We start from the raw sequence: 15,506 nt of genomic DNA, 5'->3' as shown, positions 1-15,506 counted from the left end.
GTTTTTCTGTGCATTATGTGTGCGCAGTACCCACATAGGCCAGAAGAGGACATCAGACTCTCTGGAACTAGAGTTTCAGGTGGTGGCAAGCCTCTGTGTGAGTGCTGGGAACTGAATCCAGATCCCCTGCAGAAGAGCAAACTGCTGAGCTAGCTCTCCAGCCCCACCCAACTTTTTTTTGTGTATGTGACCAAGTCTCTCACTGAGCTCTGGATTTCCCAGATTCAGCTAGGCTGGCTGGCCAGTGAGTTTTCAGGAATCTTCCTGCCTCTCCCTCTCCAACACTGGGATTAGATATGCACCAACATGCCCAGCTTTTTCACGGGTGCTGAGGATCTGAACTCAGCTCCTTATGCTTGTGTGGTAGACACCTTACCGACTAAGCCATCCCCCTAGCCCCTAAAGCCACAAGTTTTAAGCATTGCAGATGTAGGGCTTTTACCCCCCTGCTCCACCTCCCACACAGCCATGCAAAGCAAACTAAATGGGCATTTGGGAGGCAAGGACATTCATTATTTAATAAAACTGTACAAACACATATCATCTCAGCTACAATAAGCAAGATTAAAGAGCTTATAAACTTTCAATTAAAAGATAATTTATGCGCATGTGGAATGGAATGCTGTGAGGAACAGAGAAACTGTCCAGCTTAGCTAACGGGGAGGGTGGGTGGCAGTCAGCGGGGGTCTGTAGAATGGAGTCTGCAAGCTCCAGCCTGAGCTGGATGCAGGTGGGGACCAAACACCCAGTGGGAAGTGGGAAGTGCTTTCTTTTGTCCTTTATCTGGGCCATGTGGGATCTTCGGTGAGGCCTTGAGAAAAAAGACAGAAACCAGTGTGTCTAAAGGTGTCAGTCAGCTGGTGCCTTGAGCAATTGGTGCCTTGAGCAGTTGGTATGAACACAAGCAAGGACCAAGGACCCTTACATGCCAGGCCTGTGCCTTTTCAGCACCAAAGCCCTGGTAGTTTTGAAAGAGACCCCTGAGGGCTCCATCTCCCTCAGCCACTCCTGCCTCTCCCAACTTCCTGATCCCTTGACCTATTAGAAGATCCCTGGGCCATCTGCCTCCCTCCCACCTCTTCTCATCCCCTCCTTATCTTGAAATGGGTCCCCTGGTCATTGCTTCTCCCTATGTGGCTTGTTCGGTGTTGAATCCAGTCAGCAGGACAGCACAAACAACTCAGACTCAGCCTGAATTCTGGTTTTCTTCACTTGAACTAGAAATGCAGTGCTAGCATCCTGTGGCTGAACCCTTGGGCTCCTCCTGCCTTGACCTTTGCATCCTGGGTCAAGGGCACCTTCAGGGCCAGGACAGCATGTGGAATGTTTCCCTTAATCACCTAGAGAGATCAGGAACCCTGATCATTTTTAGGAGTTACAAAACCTGCCGCAGCGCTGTGTACATGCAATTCTAACTTGACCAGAAGAGAAGCCTCTGTGTTCCCTGGACTATAATAGATTGTCGTTCTTACAAGCATCAAGCAGTGGGGACCAGGACAGCATTACTAAGACAGACAGGCAAGTTCCCTCTCTTCCTAGGGCCTGGGTTTCCCAGCAGAGAAATAGGAGCTTTGATCTGCCCATCTGTGATGCAGTGGGTCTCCTCTAGCGGGCCTGATCTGTGTGAGCCCAGCTTTCTGTAGTCTGTATAGGGGAGCTGAGCCTCTATTTCTCATGCATCCATGTCACTTACGAGCCACTTAGGGGACACCTATTAAGTGCCTCACTCCCTGAGCGGCTATCGTCACTCACAGTGGCACCACCTGGCACAGTGTCTGTTCTGAACGTGGTGTCTTGTCCACATATTTTCTTATATCTTGCACTCGAGTTCAAGGACAGTGTGCTCTGAGGGCCTCGAGGATGCCGTGTCTGTAGCGGATTCTCTGCGTGCCCTACCACCTACCTCGGCCCACTCCAACTCAATGCTGTGTGTGGGTGCCCAGCACTTAAGTCACTTGGCTCTTCTCTGCCACAGGATGGAGGTCACAAGAATAGAGGTTTGATACCCAGGGCAGCCATCAACCAATGAGGATGGGGATCATGGCAAATGCCATCTGTCCTTGGGAGGGTGGATGCGGAGGACAAACCTCACAGCTGTACATAAGGTCCCCAGTGGGACCAAGTCAGGTGCGACTGTCTCCATATTGTACATTTTATTCACTTTTCTTCCTTCCCTGCCTCCTCCCAAATCAAATCACCCCCTCCCCAGAACAACAGCTGTTTCTGTCTTCCGTTCCAGTGGGTCTCAGGGGAGCCAAACCAGACGAGACTGCCTGCTTTTGTTCTCTGTGGCTGGTGCAGGGCTGCTCTCCTCTGCAAGGCCTCCACGGGGGCTTCATCCTGGGGCATCCTTCCTTGGCCACCTCTAGCTGTCATCTTCCTGAACTGTCCCAGCAATGTGCCACAGGCTGCATTGGGCTTCCTGTCCCCATCCATGAGAGAGCAAACTGGATCACAGATGCCTACCTGGTCAGGTGCCCGGCTTTATTGTCTATTTCCTGTGCTTGACTCCATCCCTCAACATCGGCCCCTCCCTGTTCCATTCAGGAGTTCCCCTTGCCAGACGCTGTGAGACAGAACCCCCTGCTTTTGATCATGGTTCAGAAGAGCAGCTCCTCAGTTCATAAGCTGTAGGTAGGAGGATCTAGAGTTCAAGGTCAGCCTGGGTCAACATAGCAAGACCCTGCCTTAAAAAAAAAAAAGTCACAGAATAGACACAGAGGGCTAGAGAAATGGCTCAGCAGTTCAGAGCGCTTGCTACTTTTGCAGAGGACCTGAGTTCAGTTCCCAGCACCCACACTGGGTGGCTCACAACCATTGTTAACTGCAGCTCCAGGAGATACAATGCCTTCTTCTGGTCTCTGCAGGCACTGCAGTCATGAACACAAACCCCACCTCATATATACGTAATCTATTGAAAATATAAAAGACAGGGGGCTGGAGAGATGGCTCAGCAATTAAGAGCACTGGCTGCTCTTCCGGAGGACCCAGGTTCAATTCCCAGCATGACAGCTCACAACTGTCTGTAACTCCAAGGTCTGACATTCTCATATAGACATACATGCAGGCAAGACATCAATGCAAAGAAAATAAAAATAATAAATTATTTTTTAAAAAAGACAAAACAAACCCAGCACAGGAAGCAGCTAACCCATCAGGTTGTCTCGTGTAAAATAACTATGAATATGGAGGCCCTTCCCCTCTCTCACCAACAAGAATTAACCTGTTTCCTTATTTTTCATTTCTGACTCCTATTTGCCTTGCAGGGCCTAGGACACTCAAAGAAAGATTAGTAGGTACTTTGTCTTCTAGCATCTGCAGCTCCCAGCAGCTGCGGGGAATGAGAAAGACTAACAAATCCCATAATACCCACACTGATGGCCTCCCAATTACCTAGGTGGTTTTAAGATGAACTGCGGGCGACAAATGGGGCTGCCAGGCCCTGTGCTTAAAGGCTAATTACTGTGCCACTAGACCACACTCCTCACAGGAATGTGCATCTGCTTGTCTGTGGGAAACCCTGAGCAAGCACCTAGCCTCCTCAGGGAAGGAGATCATCATCATGTCATAGAGTAGGCCAGCATCTTTCAGGGCTCACCCTGAGTGACTGCTGACTGAGTAGCTGTACCTGACTGTGGAGGACCTGGAGCTTCCTGGGTCTCATGGGAGAGAGACAAGGTGTCTGTAGTATGCTGTGACCTGAGAAAGTTCCAGAGCCCAAGCTTAGGAGCAGGCATCCATGATCACGTGGCCTCCAGGGAAAGCATGCATAAGACAGGCTGTCCAAGCCTGTTCCAAGCACAGCTTGCATGTATGTAAAAGACTTTATGTCACACAGGAGCAAATGTATACCTTTACAAATGTCTGTGTGTCATCAGGCAGTCTTGAGGAAGGCTCGTGTCTCGCATGTCTTTCTCTGCAATCTTTCCGTTCATGGGTTCTCAGCTGCCTCCTCAGGAGAGAGCTCTTGCTACAAATGTAAAGCAGACCCCGATTCAGGGCCAGAGGGACCCTTGAGGTCTGCTCCATGGTTTTTGTCCTCCAGGGTGTTCAGCATATCCTGGGCAGCCTGCTTCTGGGGCAGGAGTCCACAGTGGCCGAACATCTACCCCATTTACAAGACCCATGCGATCCTGGGGGCTGCTGACCTGCTTCATCCCATACCAGAGCTATAAGGTCACCACTCAACAGAAAAAAGCCAGTATAATAGGACACCACATGTCTAGGCAACACTCACCAGCCAACCAGCAACTTTATCAAACAGCATTCCAAGCCAAGAGTGGGAGTGGTCACTGACCTCATGCTCCACAAAAGAGAGGCTATAGAAGGCAACAGCTGGGCACAGAGTTGAAGTACCGTGATCTTGGAGGATGGCACGGAGCTGACCTCGAGAGCTCTGCCTAGCCACCGTCTGAGTTGGCCCTACAAGACCCAAGTTCACCCAGGAAAGTGAGTACCACCAGGTGTGCAGCATCAAGAGGCATGTCTGTCATGATGGGATCTTCAGTTCCACATCTGACACAGGCCACTGCCCTGGCGCCCCAGTGGCTGCTGTCCTGTACACCGCAAGCAGCTCTTACTGCTAACGTGCAGAGCTCAAGATCTGTGGACAGCTTCCTTCTGTGGCTGTCCCGCTGAACAGGCACCTCTTCTTCAGGTATCTACAGACTGACGGCCAGTGGCTCTGGCCATACCTGGAGATGATCAGAACTCTGTTCCTTCCCCATGCACAGTGACATTAAGTACATAATCACAGTGACATTAGTGATTAGCTAGACAAGACTGGACAAGAAGGAGTTAAAAAGCCAGGCAGTGATGGTGCACGCCTTTAAACCCAGCACTTGGGAGGTAGAGGCAGGTGGATCTCTGTGAGTTTGAGGCCAGCCTGGTCTACAGAGTGAGTTCCAGGACAGACAGGACTATTTTACAGAGAAACGCTGTCTTGAAAAACAAAACAAAGAAGGGGTTAAAATTCAGGATTCTGGGAATATAGCATTTTATACTTGCAGCTTCCGGAGTAAGGATGCTTCAGCTGCCTCCGATACATACACTAGGGAAAGAACTAGATTCAGCCAGCCAGACCCCAGCTCCAGAGACTAAAGCTCACTAAACTATGTCATTGGCATTGCCGTTCTGACCCCGATGGACTTTGCAGGTCACTTCTAGGCAGAGACATGTGCAATGGACAGTAAGTCACATGGCTCTTGAAGTTATCCAACTTCAGAACTCCACCTTGGGGTCAGGAGGGCAAAGTTTAGGACATGGAAAGAGCTCTCTCATGACTCCCGTCTTGACTGCTTTGCATTCTTTCAGTGAAATTTCACTGGACCTGGGGATGCAGCTCAGTTTAGCTTCTGCGACTACTATTCGTGAGCTGTTTGAATTCTTTCTCAAGGTGGTACAAGAACCAAGGGCCCAACTCTCGCTGTGACACTAGGAGAGAGTTTTTCAGGATGGGCCAAGGCAGTGCTCAGGTGCCACTGGGGAAGCCCGGGGGTAAGGACAGTGTATAGAGTTGAGTCAACAGGCGTCGGCCACTCCTGTGGGTTCCACCACCGGGCTGTCAGCATCATGCACTAGCTTACATAAAGCACAGGCCGGTGTAAGCTGTAGTGAGGTGAGGTGATGGCTGCCACATACCTCCAACAGATGCCATGCAGCCATGCTGGTGACAGTGTGCTTCCAGGGAGCAACTAGGAAAGATGAGACTGGACAGGAAAACAGTTGGTGTGTCTGATGTCAGCAATGTTTTGTTCAGGCCACAGTCATAGAGAGAGGTCACACAGCTGGGTGGTGTGGTGCTTGCAGCTCACACGGGCAGACCGGGCAGCATGAGAGACCATGGCTGGACCTGTCCTGCCACCTCCGTGTTTGTCCCCACATTTGACTACCCCACAGTGGACAGAAGCTCTGATCTCAGATAATGACGCAGGAGACAGGGCAGAGCTAAGGATCAGGTCTGTCTGGACACATCAGCCAGGGGACACATGCATGTCACATGGGTGTGGTAAGGAAGAACATCATGGTCTTAAGTCACAGGGTAAAGGGGCACAAAAGATGCCAGGAACCGCTGGCTCAGGTAGAGGGTGGGGCAAGTCCTGCCCCAGGACAGCCAGCCTGGTACGTGGGCTTCCAGAGAACGTGCCTCCCAGGCTGGAGACTACGGCACGGGGAGACCTCAGCTAGGGCTCTAGCTGCCCTGGGTGGCCCTAACCTTTGTGTTTCCCCTTGGTAAGGCCCTTTCTTCCCCCGTGAGGTTCTAAATGTCCTACCCTACCAGACCAGACTCAGCAATCAGAGCCCCTAAAAAGCCACATCAATTTTGAAGTACCCCAGGTCCCCAGAGCAGGGATGAGTCACTAGGACCACATCCAGCTGGAAAGGCAGAAGCTGTGTAAGTAGGCTGAATCACCTGGTCCAACTACCACTGCCCCCCACCCCACCCCCGCCCCCCCCACACATGCAAGCATCCCCCAATTCCTGCCTTCCTGAGGTCTCCAGTCCCTGAGTGGCCCACTCCTGCTCGTTGAAACATGTTTGCTACAGTGTCCCTCAGTTTTGAGGTCCCAGGACCAAGGTAGGGTCACTGACCCCATTTACAGTATGGGACACGGAGGCCGACTGTCCTCAGACTCAGCCAGCAGTCCTGCAGGCAGTGATGGGGCTGGCTCCCAGAAGCAGCTTTTCCTGACATCTCTTGAGTCTGCAGCATGCCTCCAAGCAAAGACAGCATGCAGGACAGCCACTGGCACAGTGGGTCCGGAGGGCCGGGCTTGCACATTTGGGGCCAAGGAGGTAGAGGCAGCTTCTTGGTGCTGGTTGGGAAGACAAATGGTCTCCTTCAAGACCATCTGTGGTGGGTGAGCTTGCTTGGTGCACTCTCTTACAGGGCTGCCCACCGTAATGGAAGACTGGAAGGGGTGCTGGGGCCAGTGGTGAACGTCATGGAGCAGCCCTGGGTGCCAGTGTGACTGGCTGGACGCCCATTCTATGTAACCCCCACTGTCCAATGACCACATTTGAAACCTGTGCGCATGGGTTCAGTGACAAGGGACAGATGTGATCAAAACCTGGAAGCACAGTACTTCAATAAGAACCCCCCAAAAGATGCTTAAAGTAATGAGTGGAAATAAACGAAAGGTTTTGATCATACAGGGGGGTGAAGACTGGGCCTCCACTTTCCTCTCTGTTCCCACTGGGATCACTTCAGAGTAGAGAACTACCCACACAGGATCCAGCTGAGACCATTCCAGTGTCTTCCTTCATGGTAAAGGGACCTCTGGTGACCCATAAGCAATAAGCTGTCTGTCCCTCTCCTGGCAATCCACCAGCGCTCAGAGCAGATATCAACCAGACCAGCTAGCAAGTCAACACAGGGAGTGGAGTCAGGGGCCAGGCAGGGCTCCTCAGAGCACACTGAAGTGGGGCTCTTGCTGGCAATGCAGGGACCCGGCTGCTGTGGGACCTGAGGCCTCACTGGAGCCCAGCTGCAGCTTCTCAGTTCCCACTGGGGTCTCCTGGACAGCACTGTGGCTGCTGGCGGTGGTGCATGCTGCACGCCCCTGTGGCCTGGCTGCCTCGCACCAGCACAACTTTAGGAAGGCTGCCCGGAACTTCTGGGACATAAGGCTGTAGATGACAGGGTTGATGGCACTGTTGGTGTAGACACAGGTGCGGCAGAACAGCAGGACCCAGGGGTCCAGGAAAGGCTGGGCCAGGAAAGAGTTGAGTAACACCAGTGTGCGGTAGGGGGTCCACAGCACTGCAAAAAGCAACACTACCACTGCCAGCATCCTGGTGGCCTGTGGAGAGGAAAGGGGGCGGGGCATGGCTGTGAGACACACTCACCAAGCACGGGAAGAAGCTGACCACAGGGATCCACATACATCAGATGCCAAAACCAGCGTCTTGGGGCATCTCTCAGAACTGGGACTCAGACAGGATCAGGACAGCCACCACCCTGAGCTCCTCCAAATGTTGGATTTCCAAGGACACAATTCTATTACAAAGTCCCTGGCCCCAGAGAGGGTCCCCACTGTGACTTTGGGCATGCCCACCTCATTTTTAGCTACTCATCCCTCTTTCTCTCCCCATTCCTGACTGTTCCCATTTTATACATTCCAAGTCCCTTCTCTGCTCAGCTTGCCACCTCAGCCTCAACCTTGGTTGTTCCTCTTCCTGGAATGCTTCCCCACAGCCAGCTTGGCTTTCTCCCTTGTCAACATCAGAGCTCTATCCATTTGTCACCTCTTAGCAAGGCCTCCTGAACTATCCCCTAACTCCTGTTTCCCAGCATCATTTGTCCCCACATTTCCTTCCTTCCTGTCTTTGGACAGGCTTGTGTTTACTTGGTTCCACTGTAGTAGTTCAAGGAGGGCATATGACTGACTGTGTTTCCATGTTCTCCCTGTGTCCTAGCACCCACCGGGCATATGTAAGGGCTTGGCAGGCATAGCATAGATATATGAAGGTATGGATGGATATATGTATGTATGGATGGATGGATGGATAGATGGATGGATGGATGGACAAATAAGAGACCAAGTGACTGCTCACTTACTTACCTGCTTTGCTAGTCATATCCTGTGTTTTATGCTCTTTTGCATCTGTGCCTCTCCCCATAATTCTACCCACATGCAACCCCCACATGTACCCAGGAGGACTCCTAACCTGCTTCCTGGAGGACATGGAGCCCTTGGACCTAGAGCAGCTGCCTGGTGCACCCTCGCCCTGCCCATTGGGTTGTCTCGCCTTTTGCCAGGCCTCCTGAGACAATGGGCTCTGAAATAAAATCCTTCCAATGAACCCATAGAGCACCATGGTCACCAGCAAGGGTGCGATGAAGAAGATGGTGAAGTCCAGCAGGTAGATGGGCAGGTAGAGGCCTCGGGACACCTTGTAGCCACATTCCAGGCGCTGATTGTCATGGACATTGAGATCCACCAAGAAGAACCAGAGTAGGCAATAGAGGGATGTGACCCCCCAAATGCCTGCGATGATCCGTTTAGCCCGGGCCACAGTGCACACAGTCTGTGCTTTCATTGGGTGGCAAATGGCGATGTACCTGTGGGGCACAGGCAAGACATGTTGGCTCCTGAGGCCATGGGACTGCTTGCCTTATGTCTGAGACATCTGTTCCAAGCTGAGCCTTGAGTAACGGTGGCTGAGCTGCACTTCGCAAGGGCAGAAGTAGAAAGCTGCAAAGGTTTAGGGTGAGGACACTTCAAGGAGAGGCAGAACAAAGCCAGCCTCCCAAGAGGAACAGAAAGCAGCCTGGGCATGTCCTGTCCTGTGCCTCCATGTCTCTCAAAGGCGCCTTTGACCACCATATGCGGTCAAAGCATTTTCTGCTACCCTCCACCAAAGGCAGGGAGTTATACTGTACAATGCTCACAGGCAGATCTCTTTATTGCTCACACTTAGGCCCCTGGGGACAATCACATGGTGCAGATGAGACATCCCCACGCTGACTTGTCCCCAGATTGTAAAAGCAGACCCAGTGTTTGGATATGGCAGACCTGGGCTTTGTTCAGCTTCTGAGTAGCCCTAACAAGTTACTGAGCCCAAAGCCTCAACTCCTGCTGTGGATACAGCTGAGTTTGACCCCAAATTCATGCTTTGGATCAGCATGTTCAACCACTGGGCCACTTGTCTTGGGTGTTAAAATCAGAGGTAAGCCAGACATGGTGGTACACACTCATAATTGGGACCGAGGAGGTTGAAGCAGTAGGATTGCAGGGAGTTTGAGCCAGCCTCAGCTACAAAGAGAGTTCAAGGCCGGCTTGCTATTCCAAGTATGTATTCATAGTAAAACCCTGTCTCATAAAATGAACAAACAAGCATGCAAACAAAACCTTCAAGCTGGGGGAGACTCGAGTCGCACCATTGCTGAGCACAGTAGAGCAGCCTGTTATTTCTGTTTCTTGAGAGACCGAGACAGGAGGATCACAAGTTTATAGTCAACCTTAACAAGTCCATCTCAAGTTTAACTTTTTTAAAGATTGGAGGTATGGCTTGCCTAGTAGGTGGGAGACCAGGGTTCAGTCCCCAGTAGTGGGGGGGGGGGGTGATGAGAAAGACCATCCAAGTCCCTGTGTTCCGGATGGGAAATCCAGACTCAAAGGAAGGCAGGGACTTTTCCTGACACCCTACAGTAATCTAGAAGCAGAGCAAACGCCCACATTTGCTGGTTCTTTGAGCACCCCACACTGGCCTAGCTCCCCTTCTGTTCAGTGGAGCCTCAATTTACCAGGAATCCCTGCTTGAATCCAGACTCCTTGGTTTCTCATTAAGGCAGACAATGAGAAGGAAGAAGGCATGGGGTAGCCTGTGGGTACTTACCTCTCCACAGTAAATGCCAGGATGGAGCAGGAGGAGACATTGATGCCTAGATACTGGAAGTAGGTGATACCCAAGCAGCCAGCATGTCCGTAGATCCAGCGCCCCACCAAGCTGTCAGAGACATTGGGCAGCCCCGCGGCCACCAGCACAATTAAGTCAGCTAGAGCTAAGCTGACCAGGTAGCAGTTGGTGGGCGTGTGCATGTCTCGTGAGGTCAGGACCACCAGGACCACCATGGCATTGCCTACAATGCCTGTGGTGCACACCAGGAGCACTAGGAAGACTGAGACCACCTTGTACTCTGGCAGGCCCAGAGTGGTATCACCATGAACCAGTGAGACATTGCTGGGGCCATCCATCTTGCCGGTGTTTCCTGTGATGCCCGGCAGGCCTGGAGGGGTAGGAAGAGGCAGCTCTGAGAGGCAGCCATGGGTTGGGCTGGACTACATACTGGCTCTGGATCCTATAGATACCTGCCCAGGACACTGCATTCAGAGACCTGGTGCTGTGTAGCATGGATACTGCACTGGGGCAGGTCATGGAGTGTGCATGGTATTCTGCCATTCCCAGCAATAACAGTGAGTGGTGCCACCATGAAGCTTCCTCTCCTGTGTGGATGCAGGAAACAGCCCACTGTGGAAGGTGGAGGGGACCTTATATGCTGCCAAGCTCTCTACCGAGAAAACCGAGGGCTCAGCTGCTGAGCCTGAGTCTACAGCATCCCTGAGCCTCAGCACACCCACCCACGCACAGGAAGGATGGACACCTGCTTCTCAGGGTTGTTAGGAGCATAGAAACAGTGAAGCCTAAAATGTCCCTGGCCTTCACCTTGATAAGCGATCTGTGTCTGTTCTTTAATATTATTTAATTTTTTCCTTTTTATTTTTCTATGTGCATGGTGTTTTGCCTGAATGTATGGCCATGTACCTAATACCTCTAGAAGCTATAGGAGGGCATCAGATCCCCTGGACTGGAGTTACAGGCAGTTGTAAGCTGTTGTATGGGTACTAGGAATTGAACCTGGGTCCTCTGGAAGAACAGCCGGTGCTCTTAACTGCTGAGCCATTTTTTCCAGCCCCCTTTAAAACTACTATTGTGGAAATCTAAGTCTCAGTTTCCCCGTCAGTCTAGTGGGTGGTGACAGCAGCTTCTTTCCAGGGAAGGGTGTTGGACACATTATATTATGGCTCCAGGAGAGATACTGTGTGACCACTGCTGAGTGAGTAAGCAGGGAAAAGCCCAGTTACAGCTCTGGGAGTCTCACAGGCCCAGGGGTCTTTTGCCACAGGAGTCGCCAATGGTTCTAAGCAAAGGAGCAACATGCTCTAATATGCAGCCTTAAAAGGGCTTCAGGGGACCCACAGATCCCAGGGAAGTCAGTAGAGGCACAGGTAGAGGTGAGGGGGCCAGGTTGACAGTCAGGTGAGACGGATCAGGGCTCAGCCAGGCAGGAGCTGGGGAGGGGATAAGGACAAATCAGGGTCTCTCTCAGGAGATGGCATGACAGGGCATTAGACAGCATCAGGGCAGTCTATAGGGAGCGAGGAGGTGCTGGGATGAGGCATTAGATAGCATCAGGACAGATTATAGGGAGTGAGGAGATGCTGGGATAGGGCTCAGATGGAAAGACCAAGAAAGGAGTCGATGTGGGTCAGGTGGATGCATGTTTGAGAGACCATGGTTAAGGCCCTGTGGACCCTCAGTGAGGTGCAGAATGGGGAGGCATTGGGGAAGGTTCTAGAGTCAGGGCTGGAAGTGGAAATACAGCAGCCATCAGCATAGGGAGATGGATGGTTCTGCCACCATGTGGAGAGTTATCTGGGGATACAGCTGCTGCTGCAGTCCTATAACGTTCCAAAATGCACCATGTGTTCCCAGCCTATGACTGAGTGTGGGAGAGCTCGGCTGCCGAGCCTGAAGCCCAGAGCAGCAGTACCAGCCCTTGAGCCTCACGGACTCTGGGTCTTCTATTTGCCTGCAGGAATGCAAGTGTCTGAGGCTGAGGGCATAGAGACTCAGATGAGCCAAGTGCAGGAAGTGGGTGTGAGTTCTGAGAACAATGGAGTACCAGCTCCCCGGGATGACTATGAAGGAGCTGGGCTGGGATCCAGAGAGGGCAGCCACCAACCCAGGAGCAAAATGAGCGTTCAGCTTGGAATGCACATACACATACATGCCACATGTGACACACGGTGCAAACTCTACACTACATATACATAGAACACAAGATACAACACACTCAACAGACACAAACATACACCTTATAATATACAACACATCTAATACACACACAGTATATAATATCCAACATATCTAACAGATACACACATACTACACCACACACTATACTCAGCCCTACATACCCACATACCTCAACACTTGTTCCCCATCAGGGTGATTGGCATGTAGACAAATGCGAAGCTCCCCATGGCATAAACCCTAAGATGACCAGGAGCAGGCAGCAGATCATCTCACCCAGAGGCAGGTGCTTATCCACTTCTGTTCAACCTGATGTACAGTCCCACAGCACTACTTGTCCAGGACAGGGATCAGAGGATCAGAACAAGGCAGGGCTTAAGGAGAAGCATTGCCTCCACAGATGCTACCCACATACAACGCACAGTTGTACACAGGACACATGTCACACACAGCCATACACATGCAGCACAGAGCACATATCTGTACCCACATAGCACACACACACACACACACACACACACACACACCCACAATGCTCCTGTGCTTACACACATGCAATGCACCTGTGTTGAGCATACATCCAGGTATACACATGCACACACAAAAATACAAACAAAAAAATTGTACCTGACTCACAATGACTGCCCACACAGGCATTACAAACCTTACACACGTGTGCAACATGCCTTCTGTGTACAGACTTGACATTCAGCTCTGATGTGCATGCCCTGTGCCCACAGTACAGGACACACACACACACACACACACACACACACACACACACACACACATCACAAGTTGACTTTCCACGGCCCAGGCATATACACTGATCACTCTCACATTCTCACATGGAAACATACATGATATTCCTGCCCCTACAGACGTTTCCACATGGCTGGGACACTCTTGAAAACCAGCCCTTTCCGGTTAGCTGGAGCAGAGGACCACAACATCTGCAGGATCTGGCAGCTGCTTCAATCTCAGCAGCTCTTTCTCTGCAGTCAGCAGGAAGCTGGTAACCAGGGCGGAATCCAGAGACCTCACAGGGCTCTTCCAGATGTGGGAGCCAGAGCTGCAGAGGTCCATTCTGACGTCTTGTCTCCAAGGACTCTCATCTGCTACTACACCTGTTCTGCAGATACCTCCATGGGGACCACTGTATACAGTCTCCCAGCCAGACCCCTCCCCTCCAGTAGCCCTTACACCTCAAGAGAAACTTCTAAGGTCAGAGAACTTACCCAGTGAAGACTCAATGCATTTTCCTCCTTCCTGGTTGGGAGGGGAGGGGGGAGAGGGGAGGAGAGAAAGGGAGGAGGGGGAAGGGGAGAAGGCAGAGAATGAGGGAAAGAAGAGAGAGAGAGGAAGGGAGGGAGAGAGGAGAAAGAAAGGAGGGAGGAATAGACAGAGATAGAGAGAGAGGAGGGAAGGGAGGGAGAGAGGGAGAGAGGAGAGAGAGAGAGAACAATGCCTGAGCCTCAATCATTCCGTGGAAGGAGGCTTTACATTCTGCCGACTGCAGCATCATACATTATGCGGGTGTGCACCTCACACAGACACACACAGCCCCACCAACTTCTCCTGGCTCCTCAGCTCTCTTCTCCCCCTCCCTCTGCAGAGCTGAGAGCCCCAATGCCAACCTGCATCCACATCAGCAGCCTAGGCCTCTCCAGCAGGGGGACCCGGGAGAAGGAGCAGGGATGCTGTCTCCTACCCAGCTTGGGTGGGAGTGGTCCCAGGAGTTTATCTGGCTGGCAGGAACCTCCGCTAGCCAGCAGAGCAATCCTCTGCCTGACAGGAAGAAGACAAAGAGCCCAGAGAGGAACCTGGGGAGAGGAGCCAATATCCCCAGTGGCTAGATAGGACTGCAGCTCCAACCTGAGCCCTATGGATGAGCTGCAGTGTCCCTGAGAGAATGGACTGAGAAGAGGCTAGGCCTGGAAGGACTGTGGGACGGGGAGGGAGGACTCCACCTATGTGACTTTGAGAAAGCCACTATCGGTGCTGGGTAAAGACTTTGGGGCTGGAAGAGAAAGCACCCACATTCCAGTGAATAACTCAGTCATCTATGCTCTGTAAGGAGGCCCAAAAAACTGACCCCCCCCAGAGTGAACTTTGGTGGAATTGTGCCTCAGTTTATCCTTGGGACCCACAGAGGAGGAGATGTTTACCTCTCCTCCCAACCACCCTAAAAAGGAATTTTAGCAGCACAGGTGGGAGTTTTGGAAGAGCAATGGTATTGTCCATAATATGGGAAATGAAACAAACTAAAAAGCCAAGTCGCATGGAGGAGGGGAGAGATTGTTTACAGAGGACATTTTGACATGGTGGATATCCATATAGGGTTTGCGGGATGGTGACAAGGGGGTGGAGACTGAGATATCTAAGGTGAAACCGCCTAAGTGATGGAGCCTGTCTGTGGGGAAAATCCCAGGCCGGTAGTCCTCTGGGTGGTGTGGAGTGGCATACCTGCTTGATGGGTGGGGTTCACCTAGGGAGTATGGAGATGCCTTGAAAACAGGCATTACAAGCCCAGGAATGGTGCATGATGGGCAGAGATCTCAGCACATAGCTGCAGAGGCAGCCTGGCCTCTGCATTGGGTCTACTCAAAGCTGAGGTGGCAGCCTGGAGGGAGAGAGGGAGAAGAGACTGGCCCTTCAGTAATGGCTGGAGACTTAGCAGGTAAGTTAGATGAAAGAGAAGCATAATTGGAGGTATTGGTCCATTGTTTTTATAGTTGGGGGCCAAAAGGAAAGAGGGCCAATATTAGGCTAGTAATACAGAGCCTCTCCTAGAACCCCAAAACCTGGACTCTGTGGTAAGGGAGCAACCCAAAAGTTAGAAGACATTCCTTGAACGAAAAGCTTCAATATAGAGAAAGGAAAAAAAAATCTATGCTTTGGTGTGCAGAGGCCTTGATAATGGTCAAATGTGGAAGACTAAGGCAGTCAGAATAGTGAGTGACTGC

General features: G+C 51.6%; 1 protein-coding gene and 1 long non-coding RNA gene across 6 annotated transcripts; both read right to left on the bottom strand.

Annotated features, from left to right (window-relative positions):
• Positions 1-491: 491 nt before the first annotated feature.
• On the bottom strand, positions 492-6,416 carry LOC128104284 (uncharacterized). Its single transcript, XR_008215935.1, has 2 exons — positions 3,853-6,416; positions 492-2,422 (listed from the first exon to the last, which is right to left on the bottom strand). It is a non-coding gene; the product is annotated as an uncharacterized LOC128104284 (long non-coding RNA).
• Positions 6,417-6,473: 57 nt separating this feature from the next.
• LOC128104228 (thyrotropin-releasing hormone receptor-like) lies at positions 6,474-14,408 on the bottom strand. Of its 5 annotated transcripts, none has more exons than XM_052729052.1 (5): positions 14,178-14,408; positions 13,779-13,809; positions 10,342-12,870; positions 8,671-9,064; positions 6,474-7,802 (listed from the first exon to the last, which is right to left on the bottom strand). In XM_052729052.1, the coding sequence occupies exons 3-5, from the start codon at positions 10,698-10,700 to the stop codon at positions 7,407-7,409; spliced, it is 1,149 nt and encodes a 382-aa protein (XP_052585012.1). In that variant the 5' UTR covers positions 10,701-12,870; positions 13,779-13,809; positions 14,178-14,408; the 3' UTR covers positions 6,474-7,406. The 5 variants fall into 5 exon arrangements, with proteins under 5 accessions (XP_052585012.1, XP_052585007.1, XP_052585010.1 ...); XM_052729047.1 differs by having other exon boundaries at positions 10,342-10,732; XM_052729050.1 differs by lacking the exon at positions 14,178-14,408 and having other exon boundaries at positions 13,779-14,152.
• Between the last annotated feature and the right edge of the window lie 1,098 nt (positions 14,409-15,506).

The sequence above is a fragment of the Peromyscus californicus genome, unplaced genomic scaffold (genome assembly GCF_007827085.1).
Source record: "Peromyscus californicus insignis strain IS unplaced genomic scaffold, ASM782708v3 Scaffold_8__1_contigs__length_139910024, whole genome shotgun sequence".
Taxonomy (NCBI): domain Eukaryota; kingdom Metazoa; phylum Chordata; class Mammalia; order Rodentia; family Cricetidae; genus Peromyscus; species Peromyscus californicus.
Note: the sequence above shows the minus strand (reverse complement) of the source record. Positions and strands in the feature narration are given on the sequence as shown.